The 13,853-nt window shown below is 44.7% G+C and overlaps 1 protein-coding gene across 1 annotated transcript in view; it reads left to right on the forward strand.

The window, feature by feature from the left end:
- Positions 1-471: 471 nt before the first annotated feature.
- LOC142652174 (putative acyl-CoA dehydrogenase 6) overlaps positions 472-13,853 on the forward strand; it is a 90,482-nt gene continuing 77,100 nt past the window's right edge. Inside the window, exons 1-2 of the mRNA XM_075827723.1 lie at positions 472-543; positions 696-891. Of these exons, the coding sequence (XP_075683838.1) occupies positions 730-891 (162 nt within the window). The 5' untranslated portion in view covers positions 472-543; positions 696-729. The remainder of the gene's footprint in view (positions 544-695; positions 892-13,853) is intronic.

Here is a 13,853-nt window from a genome sequence, read left to right on the forward strand (position 1 = left end):
CACAGGTCGAACGTCCAAAGATCGCTGTTTGACGCAGCCTACATCGCACGTTAGTGAATGTGACCGCAACACCACAGTTGCAAGAAGTCCTGCGGGTTTGGATTCCTTACGATTGTGGTGTCGCGGCAACTTGCAGGTCGTAAGCGACCACTTCACTTCAATGATCGCGACACAGCGATCATTGGCCGTTCGACCTCTATCGTGGCCAAAGTCGCCGTGTAGCCCTCGCCTAAAAGATGACGTTTTGCTGTGGACGTTCAGGCATCTGAAGACCTTGATCCTGAAAGGGTTCAGAGTCGCAGTCCGACAATGCTCCTCGTATGCCTGCGGCAGCTTCACTCCCTTGGTTACGATGAAGAACGCTCTCAATATTTTAGTTTTGCATCTGTTGTTCGCTGACGTATCTAAGATGTCAACTAAAGTAAAAGTTTCTTTACCCCCTCCCCCTTCCTCGCTTTGTTCTGCCTTATGGGTGGATCAGTCATTTGACACTATGCAGGAAGAAGTCACTGCTGCAGCCGGGAGCCTTGTTTACTTGCTATAGTGAGTGCATAAAGCTGGATCCTGACTGTATATATATATATAAAACTGCTCTTATTCTTTACTTTAAGCTGCACGTGATTGCATTAACCATCTAATCCGGCACATGTGATGTATATAGGTCTGTGACATTGTGTCCTCTGTTGTGTTTGCAGGTCATAGTCCTGGGTGCAGATCACTGCTGCAGTCATGGCTCTCAGACTGGGCTCTCTACTTCTTCTCAGGAGCAGGCCCGGGCCTCCATACAGACCCTTCTCACTGACAGCCCCCGCTGCTAGCCAAGCAGGCAACCAGGCTGTGAGCGCCCTATACACCCCGGAGCACAATGCCATAAGGGAGTCACTGAGAAAGGTACATGATCTGCGTTGAACGTGGTTATATTTGCTCACGTCACGTCTTGCAAAGTTTATCGGGTCCGGTCCTGGATATTTTGGCTCTTGGGGACCGGGCGCAGATTTTAGTGAACATATATAACATTCTTTATTTGTTGGATATTATTTTTATCATTTGTTTTCGTGACCAATGCCGGTGTCTTTTTATTTATTTATATATATATATATATAAATGTTATTTCTGTATTTCTTTATTTATTTTTAGAATTATTAGATTTACTTAAAGTTTGGAAAAATAGTAAAAGAAAGTTTTTCTCTTTTAAATTGTAAAAAACGCAACAACATAAATCTGTTGTGGGATTTCTGATCTCCATTGAAGTTTATGGGCCAAACACGCAGCATCTCCGCGCAGAACACGCAGCATAAATTGACATGCTGTGGAATTGAAAAACGCACCGCAGAACACTTTCCGCACAACTTCTGTGCGTTTTATTTCCTAAATCTCATTCACTTTGCTGCTAATCTAAATGATGCAGAATTTTCAACCAGAATCCAGTTGCGGAAATTCTGCAGAGTTTTAGCTAAATTGACTTGCGCTGGAGAGTTTTATTCCGAAACATGTCATTTGTATTTGCATAAACGCTGCTTTTTTGCGGCGGGTTCGCAGCAATTCCGCCACAAAAACGCAACTTAAGGAAAAAATTAAAACCTTATACTTACCCAGAAGTCTGTGTTCCTCCCTCCAGCGCAGCCTCCTGGGATGATGTTTCATCCCATGTGACCGCTGCAGCCAATCGCTGCAGCCTGCTAACATGCCGGCTAAGTGCTGCAGTTTTCCGCAGCGTACATTGCACCACAGTTTGGTGCAGTTTTTCGCCCGGAATTCCCTGCAGCGCAGAGGGCGGATACGGCAAAAGACTTACATAAAGTTTTGAAAAATAGTTTTAAAAAATATGCTCTTATAGATTATTTTTTCTGGTAATCATATAGTGTTACCCTAAAGTAGACTTTTATTCTTAATCATCATTGTCTACCGTTCATTTTGATGTCTTACATGCCTAATTTAGGGTAATTGGGTCCAGGCTAGGACAACAGCAACAGTTCGGGTGGAACCCGCACTGTAAATATACACTGGCGCGGGAATAGGACTTTACGGCGGGCGTTCTATAAGCAGTTAAAGGCTATGGGCACCTTTTGAGGGCATTTTTCTTCTTTTTTTTTCCCCATAAATAGATTAGTGTTACTTTGTAATTAGTCTTTACTAAAAATCCATTTTACTTTTGTAGATACAGCTGTTCTATATTCTCTATACAGAGCAGCTGTATCGTTTGCTTTATAGTGAATCCGTCAGTCCCGCGGACCTGACGGGTTCAGTGACGGTGGGTCCTTCATGTCTGTGACACGCAGGAGCCACCGGTAAAATATCACATCTAAGTTCATAACTACAGAGAGAGGTAGGACCCGCCGACACTGAACACGTCAGGTCCGCGGGACTGACGGATTCAGTGTAAAGCAAACGATACAGCTGCTCTGTATAGAGAATATAGAACAGCTGTATCTCCAAAAGTAAAATGGATTTTTAGTAAAGACTAATTACAAAGTTACACTAATCTATTTATGGGGAAAAAATGCCCTCAAAAGAGTCCATAGCCGTTAGCTATTGACAGCTGAAATTATAATTTCAAAACTGTATTTTGTGTTTACTCCAGTTTTTCTTTGTCTTGAAAGTGGTTTTCTTGAATATTACATTGATGGTCTATTCTAAGGATCAGCTATCAATGTATGATCGGTGAGGATTCCACCCTCTGACTCCCCCTCGATCGCCAAAACAAAAGGGCAGCGGGTGAACAGAGCTCAGCGTGGTTGAGCTGCAACACCGGGCACAGCCACATTTGTATGAATGTCGCTGTGTCGGGTCATGCAGGGGATCTAGAGCTTCTGCCCCTTCGTTTTGCCGATCGGTGGAGGTACTGGACCCTCACCACTCACACGTTGATGGCTTATTCTATGGGTAGGCCATTATTGTAGTGTCCTTAAAAATTAATTTTACATTTTGTTTGAAGATCTGAAACACATGCAAAAATAGAAGAAATCGGGAAGGGGGAAAATATTTTTCCATGGCCCTGTAGTATATGCAGTGAGCAGTATAATAGAAACTTGGGATGTGAATTGTATTACAGGGTGATGCAGCTTTGAAGTTTATTAGTAATTTGTGATGACGTCCACTGGCATATCCTGACTTTCTCTACAGAGGAAATTGTAATCGTTGCCAGAATAATTCTTTCCCCACGTACACAACAGAATACACATGATGTGTCCCGATGCCCATTGTCTGCTCAAAAATTAAGATCTAAGGTTTGAATGGGAGATTTGCAATAGATTTTAAAGGGGTTTTCCACTACCGGACAACTGATGACTTATCCACGGATAGGTAATCAGTATATGATCGGTGCGGGTCCAACACCCTGACCCCGCACCGATCAGCTGCCTCCGGGCATTGGACGTCCATGCTGGAAGCAGTTGGCTCCGGTCACGGAAATGCTGCCGAGCTGCAGTACTGCAGCTCTGCTCCTATTCAAGTGAATAGGAGCAGAGCTGCAGTTCTGCAGAACGGCCACTATACAGTGTACGGAGCCAACTGCTTCCGGCTCCGTACATTGCATGCATTGCATGCTGCAGGGTCTGGATGTCGGACGAGCTCCGATCATATACTGGTGATGACCTATCCGATGGATAGGTCATCAGTTGTCCGGTAGTGGACAACCCCTTTAAGGACTAAGTTAGCCCATGTAAACAGGTTCTCTACCTAAATTTATTTTTACTAAAATGTGGTTACTTGGGCAGTAAAAGATAGAGGGAGCCGTGGTTTATGTCCTCCTGGGTCTCCTTGCCCCTCTCTGCCCTCAGTTCAGTGACAATTCTGTATAATAATCCAAGGCTGGGTTAGCACTACAGATGTGTCCTTCCTTACCTTTCCTCTTATATCAACATGTCCTGAGATGTGGGACGCAAGATGACCAGCTTTTTTTTTTTTAAAAACACGATTTTGCGATACTCTGTCAGGAGATGACTATGCTATAGGGGTCTATTTGGGGCCACCCAGTTGTTGTGATGTGAGTTGCAGCCTGTCATGGGTTTTGCTAGCATGTCGCGATATTGTATTGAAATGGTTTCATGAGAAATTAGAGTTCTTAATCAAATTCAAGCAAAGGTAACAGTGGACACTTCTGTATGTGGACAATAGAAAAGGAGAAAAGCCGCTTGGCATCAGTTATACCGCGCCATTCTACATATTACCTGGGGGAGCCAGAGGTTGGAGATCTCAGCTTTTTCTCTTGCCTCTGTCAGTGGCGTATTTATAGATGCCATTTGCTTCAAAACTTATTCCCTTTCCTGCTATATATGATAATTTAGAAAAAAGGAATATGTAACATCTACAGTATCTAAAAAATGGAAATTATATTATGAGTAATAGGGGAATATTTAATGGGATTTATTCTCTAACAATATCTTGGTATCATAGACCTGAAAGTGAATCTCCAGCTTTTAACACCATGTTGGTTTTTAGGTGCCAAAATCAGTGTCTATTAATTTCTTAATATACCTTTATAGCAGGTAGGGCTTTGTATATATGATACACAGTGTAACGGACGCTGCTCCCGATCCCTGCCGCCACCATGTACTTACATCCTCACAGCGTTCCCTGGTCCCTGCTCGGCACCACATACTTTCCTTTGTCAGGTCTGCTCACGGCCTCCATCACTTCTGCTCTCCTCCGGCGATGCCTAGTGTATTCGCTAACCCTTTCAGTCTTAAAGGGCCAGCGTGTGCCAAATCTGCTACCCAGCTTTCCCTGGGTATAAATGGTATTTTTTTGCACATTACCTGAGGAATTAGGTTCATCTTTGTTTACTACTGATACCCTGCGTTCTATTTTGTTGAATTTCCTGTGACGGAACACTTTGACTATCCTCACCTGTCGCCTGCCCTGACCTTTCTTTTTCTTGTGACCCATGACAAACCTCTTCTGCCTGCCCTGATTTTTTGCTCTACCAACTGTGAGTGCCCGTCTGTCACCGGCCCTGACTTTTGCTATACCTGACATTTCACACCGTCTGTTGTTTCTATACCACACCTGTTTACGTCGGATGTCGCCAAGGCAGACTACTCTGCGGGTAACGACTGGATACAGGCTGATAACAGATAGCAATAGCAGACTGGAATCCGATGCAAACAGGGAGATTTGCTGGATAACACTAGGTTGTTCCAATATTGCTCAGGCACCAGGTGTAAAGTGGAGGTGCTTTAAGTAGTCCTGGGGGCAACAGGGATTGGATGGGTGAATAAGAATTTCTCTCACGGAGGCCCTTTAAGAGATGGCCTGACCGGGTACGCACTAGGGACACAGCGGCTGCGAGCAGAGGATACCAGCAGACGGTGGTGGCCTGGGGGAGGAACACGCCACCGAAGGAGACGTGAGACTTTGCGGCAGGTACCACAGCAGGTACGCTGCTGGCGTTACAATATCACTGCAACCTAATGTATATGAATAGAAAATTAATCGATCAATCCATGACGGTAACGCAATCCCACAATGCCGTTCCCCTTTTTATACCTCTGCGAGCCCCAACCTTCACAATAATAGACAGAATTATAATAATTGGATGAATTTGATTTTTACAATGATAATAGTTTTAGTATTTTCTGGTCCTTGTGAAGTCCTCACCGAGATGGACAGTTTAATGGAAAAGAAAATACTGGCAAAAAAAGCGGTGATTTATCTGCTGCACATAGAAGGATATGAGTCAAGAGGCAGCAGAACGAGCAGAAAGAGAAGTCCCTGTGATCCTGGAGGACGTTCCTGTCTCCTAGAAAAGATAACAATAGAAACACAGAAGAGGACTGTACATATGGAGGTCAGGTCTAATATCTGCACAGAACTCCATATCTGATCAAGAAAAAAATATCTATTCTATCTATCTATCTATCTATCTATCTATCTATCTATCTATCTATCTATCTATCTATCTGTCTGTCTTCCTTCTCTCGCTCTGTCTTTTCTCTCTCTGTCTTTTTCTCTTTCTCTTTTCTCTCTCTCTCTGTCTGTCTTTTGTCTCCCTCTCTTTCTCTCTCTCTACTTTATCTGTCTTCTCTCTCTCTCTCTCCTTTCTCTATCTCTGTCTTTTCTCTCTCTCTCTCTCTCTCTTTCTCCTTTTCTCCTTTCTCTATCTCTCTCTTTCCTTCTCTCTCTCCTTTCTCTTTTTCTCTGTCTTTTCTCTCTCTCACTCCTTTCTCTATCTCTGTCTTTTCTCTCTCTCTCTCTCTCTCTTTCTCCTTTTCTCCTTTCTCTATCTCTCTCTCTTTCCTTCTCTCACTCCTTTCTCTATCTCTGTCTTCTCTCTCTCTCTTTCCTTCTCTATCTCTGTCTTTTCTCTATCTCTGTCTTTTCTCTCCCTTTTCTCTCTCTCTCTCTCTCTCCTTTCTCTCTCTCCTTTCTCTCTCTCCTTTCTCTCTCTCCTTTCTCTTTCTCTCTCTCCTTCTCTTTCTCTCTGTCTCTCTCTCCTTTCCCTCTCTCTTTCCTTCTCTCTCTCTTTCCTTCTTTCTCTCCCCTTTCTCCTCCTCTCCTTTCTCTCTTTCTCTCTCTCTCTCTTTGTCTTTTCTCTCTCCCTGTCTCTCTCTTTCTCCTCACCTTGTTGTAATCTAATCATTGGAGGTGTTGGTTATGGATTACATTGATTTTCCAACATGTCTTTTTCCGCTAGCCTTAAACCTAATTCTCTTCTTGCTGTAACTTTTTATTTTATTTACATTTTTATATTAAAATATGTTTTGAATTAAAGAGGTTTTATAATGAAATAAATCCTATGTATATGCCATAAATCCGATCTCCCAGTTATCTGGAGAATGTGGGTCCCATTAATAATCGGAGACAGTCGGATGTTTCCATCACTCCTCATAGACTATAATGGGACGCAGCGGCCCACCTCCACTTCTCCTCTCCCCCAACTATCAGACACTTGTAGGGGGGTTTACCGCTGTCAGTGACGCAATGCAAGAGACACAACTTCTTGGTTCAACTTCTTTACTGTAATGAACGCGTAACAGGAAATTCTCTTCTGTGGAGCAGACAGGAATCCTGAGGTTGGGGACTTCGAACCCGCTGGAAATCCCCCGGAGAGAGGTCGTGCCTGAACCCACGTTGCCAGGCTTGACTACGAACACGCCGCTGTCAGTCACGGTGGGGGCTACCCATTACTGTCAGCCTACCCTCGGGTAAGAGTCACACTCTCAGCCCATGGGTCGCGTCGTGGGAATCAGTGGACTACCCGTACCTCCTGGCACCGCCACGGGTCCTTGCGTAGCTAGCCCCTACCTTTCGTGACAAACCCTCTCTCTCCTCAGTCGGCGGCCCGAACGTCGGACACACATAGGACGCAACTGAACAGGTAATGTTGACACTAACGGTTGCACAAAGTCCGGTAAATGGTCCAATAAAGTCCCGTCAACCTGACCGTTCCTTCTGTCTGCTCCTGATCCAACAATATTCGCCAATAACAGTTCAAAGCATTTATTACAGGCTGTAAATACAGAAGTTATACACTCACGGGTAAACGCAGGGACACCGGCACGGGTAATAAGGTAGCTAGTCTGATCTGGAGCCTAACTCAGGCTAAGTCATCTGTTTCTTGCAGGACTAGTCTTCTATGCACACTGTGATCAGGATGAACGAGGGACGTCACCTTCTTTGGGGGGTCACTGGCTATAATATGGGTACTGGCACTGTCTCTGGGGAGGGACCTGGGATCCTTGTCAGGGAGTTTACAGTCTATGAACGGTACCTGTGGCTTCTGCTGATGGCACACTCTGCTCCTGCCAGTCCTCTGTACCTTTGGTGGCTGTAAGTGGCACACTCCGCTCCTGCCGGTCCTCTGTTGCTGCACCGGCCTCTGTTCCTCTGGCTGCTGTAGTGGCAGACTACGGTCCTGGCAGTCCTCTCCTCCGCTGTGTTGGACAACCCTTGCTGCGGACCCCTTCTTACTTCCAACCGGGCCACCGGTCTCTGCTGGCCTCTTCTCTCTCCCACTCTTCCACGCTGCCACTCTGCTCCCCCCGCCGACTCTTTTCGTCTCCTCTCACACTTCCGCGCACTCCCTCTTCCGAACTTCCGGTCCTTCCCTCTCTCCCCCCGCCAGGTGTCACATCCCCTCCTTCCTCTTCCAATCTCGCATCGCGAGAACTCGTCATCCTCCGGAGTGCATGAATAGTGGCTTTCGGCATAGCGGCCGTTGCCATGACTACCGAGACGCTCCTCCGCTCGGGTGCCAAACTCCCGAGCTGCAGACCGGCCCGTGTCCCTGCGTTGTTCCTGGCACCCAGGTATTTACACCTCTTACACACGTATAGCACATCTTTCGTCAGGCCATAAATATCTATTGTGTGAATACCCCTTTACTGTGCAAAATACCGTATTTTTCTATTATGTTGGCATCAGTAGTTTTAAATCCAGGGTCCTTATGAGAAATCTGGGCCAGGGTCTCTCAACCATCTCAGTTATCAAAGAGGACAGATTGGGACCTCCGTTCATTAGCTAGAGTAAAGAGCAGCCAATCCTCCAGAAGGACCCTGGAGCTTTTGCTTTGGCCCATAAATTTCATGGGATGGGATGTAATGCTTCTTCTGTCATGCAGTGATGTAGAATTGAACACTGGACAAGCCCTTTAAAGGGTAACTAAACTTTCAACAAACTTCTGACATGTTATAGTGACATGTCAGAAGTTTTGATCGGTGGGGTCTGAGCACTGAGACCCCCACCAATCGCTAGAACGAAGTGGCAGAAGTGCTCGTGTGAGCGCTGAGCTGCTTAGTTTCTGATCGCCTTTCCTCAGAAAGCCGAGGTAACGGTGTCTGTGTACGGCCTCAATAGAAAGTCTATGCCAAAATAGCCCCCCATTGATTTCAATCGGAGGCAGGTGTTTTTTTCCCGGGCAGCTTTTGGCTGCTCGCGGGGAAAAAAAGTGGCATGTCCTATCTTGACACAGTTTCTACCTCTGACCTCCCAATGAATCAATTGGAGGCAGAAAAAAACTGCAGCGCTAGTTTCTGAACGTTTTTCACAGCGTATTTTGCCCGCGGTCCTTGCATTAGTTTCAATGGCCGCAGGCGAAAAACGGCAAGAAAAATATGTGCCTGCAGTTCAAAATCTGCCTCAAAATTCTTTAAGGAATTCTGAAGCTCAATTTTTCTGCCTGTAAAAAGTGTGAACAGGACCTTATTATTAGGGGTGCGCCATCCATGACCAGCAATGTTCGCTCTAAGCCCTTGTAGCTAATAAGCGGGTGGTTAGTAACCTGGGCACTGTTCCTTCTAAGCCAGGCGGTTCAAATAAATATTGCAGTACAGCACCCAAATAATTAGCCATACAGTAGCCTGATACACAGTGCCACATAGTATCCAGGTAAATAGGTTTTTAAATGTGTATATAGTTTTCTATAGCGTATATACCAACGCCCCTGGTGGTCTAGAGCATTAAAGAGGACTATACCAACATCGTTAGCAATCTAAGGTAGTGAAAGGCCTTACAATAACATTACTGGTGATGGGGTTAATGTCAACACCCCTGGTGGCCTAAGGCAGAAAAAGTGGTCAATTCTGCATTCCCCGTGGCCTAGGTCAGGGAAAGGGTTCTCCAGCACTATAACACTAATAACCTGTCCTATGGGATAGACCAACAATGTGTGATTGGTGTGGGTCCGACCTCTATCCCCTTCATTGCTTACATAAGCACAATGGCTCATCCATATGAGTGGCTGTGCCCGGTACTACAGCCATGGCCTCTTCATTGTGCCGATCGGCAAGGGTCAAGCCGGGACAGTGATCAAACCCGCACTGATCAAATATTGATGGATATTAGTGTTATAGTCCTGGAGAACCTCTTTAAAGTCTATATCCCTGGTGGTCTAGTGCAGTGAAGGGGGTTAAAGGGGTCATGGTAAAGGGGGCAGCATTGTAGCAAATAGGTAGTCCATCCCTTCTCTTTCCCATCCCCCAGGTGCCCTTTATCTTTTTGTTTCAGGAAGGAAAAAAATCAGAAGCTTCGCTGTTTACTGTAGAGCTTTCTTCTTATAGTTAACCGGCAAAACTTCCATCCTCCGACTTCACCACCTGTCTTGGGAGTGACTTCCAGCTTATCTACATGACCGGAGAATACCTCCTGACAACATTCACTTTTCATTCCCGCGTGCCTATAAATGCGGTGAATATGGGGCAGATGCTTAGCGAGCGGAAGGTGACTTGTCAAAGGAGACGAGGTAAAAAATGTCAGGGGAAAGAAAACATGGAAAATTATGCAAAATTTATATTATACCATCTGCATGGGATCTCTGGAGCATGGTGGTGTTCATGACATCTGGTGCTTCAGCAGTGGAGCTTACAATTTCCATCATTAAAACTTTGCTATATCATGACTTGCAAATAACATTCTACTTATCTAGGAGGTAAAGAGGTTGTAGTCATAGTATTAGTATTACAGTAATATTCAGATTTTGCATCCACTATTCCAGTAGTCCATGAAAATAAGGAGCAATCAAGAATCCAAGACACCAGCCTTGGACCTAATAGTCCAATCTAAGGGCACTATTACTTTCGCATCGAGGTGCATGTTGACCCAGCTGCAGTTTCAGATGTATCCGTAAAAGATACTGTACTAGTATCCATAATGTATGTGCAGAAATTATATTTTACAGACAATATAATCATCCCCAATAATCTAAGACTCAATCCATTATACCCCTACCCGAGACACCCCTATAATAGGCACATTTCTTGGAAAGCCAGTGCAGGATATGCCATCAATGTCCGATATCTGCTGTGACCCCTGCCAGTGGCTAAAAACAACTCCTGTCATCTATGCCCAACTTGTCTCGGAGGCAACGTAGTCCGCCATTGACTATAATGCGCTGACCATGGTACCTCCGAAAAGGAATGCAAGCTCTTGACATTGTGATGTAGGACGTTGGTTGTTTGATTCACTGCGATTAGAGATTTGTTGAACACAGACAATCTACAATTTGTCTATTGGCAAATTTTTGCAGATGTAATTTTCACACCATCAGGGACCCTAAAGATGCCTACCAGCTCTCTCCCCATGATTCCAGCCCAAAACATGACTCCGCCACCTCCTTGCTGACGTCGCAGCCTTGTTGGGACATGGCGGCCATTCACCAACCATCCACTACTCCATCCATCTGGAACAATCCAGGGTTGCACGGCACTCATCAGTAAACAACACGGTTTGAAAATTAGTCTTCATGTATTTCTGAGCCCACTGCAACCGTTTCTGCTTGTGAGCGTTGTTTAGGGGTGGCCGAATAATAGCTTAATGCACACTTGCAAACCTCTGGAGGATCATACACCTTGAGGTTCGCGGGACTCCAGAGGCACCAGCGGCTTCAAATACCTGTTTGCTGCTTTGCAATGGCATATTAATTTGTCTGGCAGAAACCTTCCTCATTATGCCTTTATCTGAACGAACCCGTCTGTGCTCTGAATCAGCCACAAATCTTTTCACAGTACGATGATCACGCTTAAGTTTTCTTGAAATATCCAATGTTTTCATACCTTGTCCAAGGTATTGCACTATTTCACGCTTTTCGGCAGCAGAGAGATCCTTTTTCTTTCCCATATTGCTTGAAACCTGTGGCCTGCTTAATAATGTGGAACGTCCTTCTTAAGTAGTTTTCCTTTGATTGGGCACACCTGGCAAACTAATTATCACAGGTGTCTGAGATTGATTACAATGATCCAAAGAGCCCTAATACACAATACCATCCATGAGTTTAATTGAAATACTAATAATTAAATTACACTTAAATCCAATGTGCATAATAATTTGGAACACGGTGTATTGGGAAACCGTTCCTCGTGAGTAGACACCGTAAAGCAAATCCTTTACATATAGGGTGAGGAACAATGCAAGAGTCTACAAACCTCAGCCTTTACTGAAGTACTATTCCAAGGAAAACTAAAAAAAGGTTCACAGCAAGACCACCATGGCCATAAGAAGAGCATGGGTGGGAGGAGTGTCACTAAGTACTCCTCTAGACTGAGGAGGAACCCAAAGTTGGGTGTATGAGTCTAAAACGAGGGCTTCTCAAATGTTTTCTACTGGGGCCTCACCAGCCAAGGTGACACCCCAGCTTCACCAGAGGTCAACGTCCATGCCAGAAGAAGGACATGTAGATGTGGTGGGGGATAATGTTATGTGTCAAATTCTCTAGGTCCCACAGTGCCCCATTACAGTGCCAACCACAGATGGAGCTTTCACAACACTTCTTCTGCTCCCACATACTTGTAACTTCCTTTTCCTGTTATAATCTACGCAGGAGAATGTCTTCCTAGATTAACCGACCTGTGATAGATCACCTCTACTGGGACAGAAGCGTCATGTCCTGGGACAGGAGGACTGTCCTGCTAAATCTGGGGCTCTTGGAAGGCATAGTACGCCTGTGGGCAATCACACTGTTGAGGCCCATCTCATAGTTTGAGAAGAACTGGTCTAGAGCACATGGCTGCCAGTGCAATGCCAAGACACCGCGTGTGGCATCACTGGTGGAATCCAATGATGGAACTTTATTTCCCTACCTAAAAACATTAATAGAAATATACCGGTCAGGTTGAGGGTGTATTTACACATGGCGGTTTTGTAGCATTTTTTGCAACGATTTGGGTAAAAAGTAGATGTGGATTTGGGGTTGTGACTTTACACTGCATGTACCACGCCGCGCCAATCCCAAGCCTGTCCTTGTTCTGATGATGCTGATGTTCCTTGGACTGGGGGTGTTAGCAAAGCAGGAATATCCAATCCAAATAGGAAGTAATTGGACTACGCACGTACGTCTTTATTATGTAGAAATATTGGCATTTAGTATTGCCAGTAAAAATATTTTATTCACCGGTGGCAACCCTAATGGATATGCGTGCATGGTGAGATTTAATGGCAGCCGCTATGACTTAGGGGCAGCGTTTCTCTATGGCCACTCTAAAAATTCATCATATATTAGCAGTAGGGCAGACGGCTAACCACACTCCGCAGAAGCTTCTCGTGAAGGGGTAACCTTGCCACCCAGGAATTGTCTGCCGCCCTGCAGCATTTTAGCTAAGATTTACCTCACATCATATTTTACTTTCATGCACTCTGAACTCTTGTCCGCAGCAATTACCTCTCCTAGCAAAAGTAATTCAATATCTCAAAGCAGTTTTAAGATAAGTGGATTTGCTGTAATAGGATATCAAGGTGATTATGGAAAAATCATTTAAATGCAAGTTAATTATCTATCTATCTATCTATCTATCTATCTATCTATCTATCTATCTATCTATCTATCTATCTATCTATCTGTCTGTCTGTCTGTCTGTCTGTCTGTCTGTCTCTCTGTCTGTCTAGAAAGAACAAGGGACGGATGGAAGGGAGAATGACTTGTAGGATCAGACTACACTGTGTTTATAGTCGGTAACCATGGAGACACATAGATCTGTAGGAGCTGTATTCACAGAGCAATAGGATATTTTTGATTTTTTATGAATACTAGGTACTGAGCAACTGTGGCCATTGACTAATGTCCTCTCAAAGTTTACAAGCTCAACCTTCCAGACTAAGAGATAGGTAAAATCAAACAACAACTAACGACTTGGTCATATTATGGATCCAGAATATGGTACCCATAGAAATCTAGTGCCGTGCTTCATAGCGTGGCATGCTACAGAGGAATTCTCCTCTAGATATGGCATCATAGGGACTCTGTGTGCCGCCATACTGGTCCCATTTACATACGGGTGCATATCTTAAACTCAGACCTACAGCACCATGGGGGACGTAAAGGGGATTCCTATTATTTCAATGAATCCCTGAAAACTCCTTTACTGCACCTGTTTTAGGATCATAAGAATATTCCAAATATACTTGCCATATGAAAACGCCACCCT

This window comes from Rhinoderma darwinii, chromosome 5, assembly GCF_050947455.1.
Source record: "Rhinoderma darwinii isolate aRhiDar2 chromosome 5, aRhiDar2.hap1, whole genome shotgun sequence".
Lineage (NCBI taxonomy): Eukaryota > Metazoa > Chordata > Amphibia > Anura > Rhinodermatidae > Rhinoderma > Rhinoderma darwinii.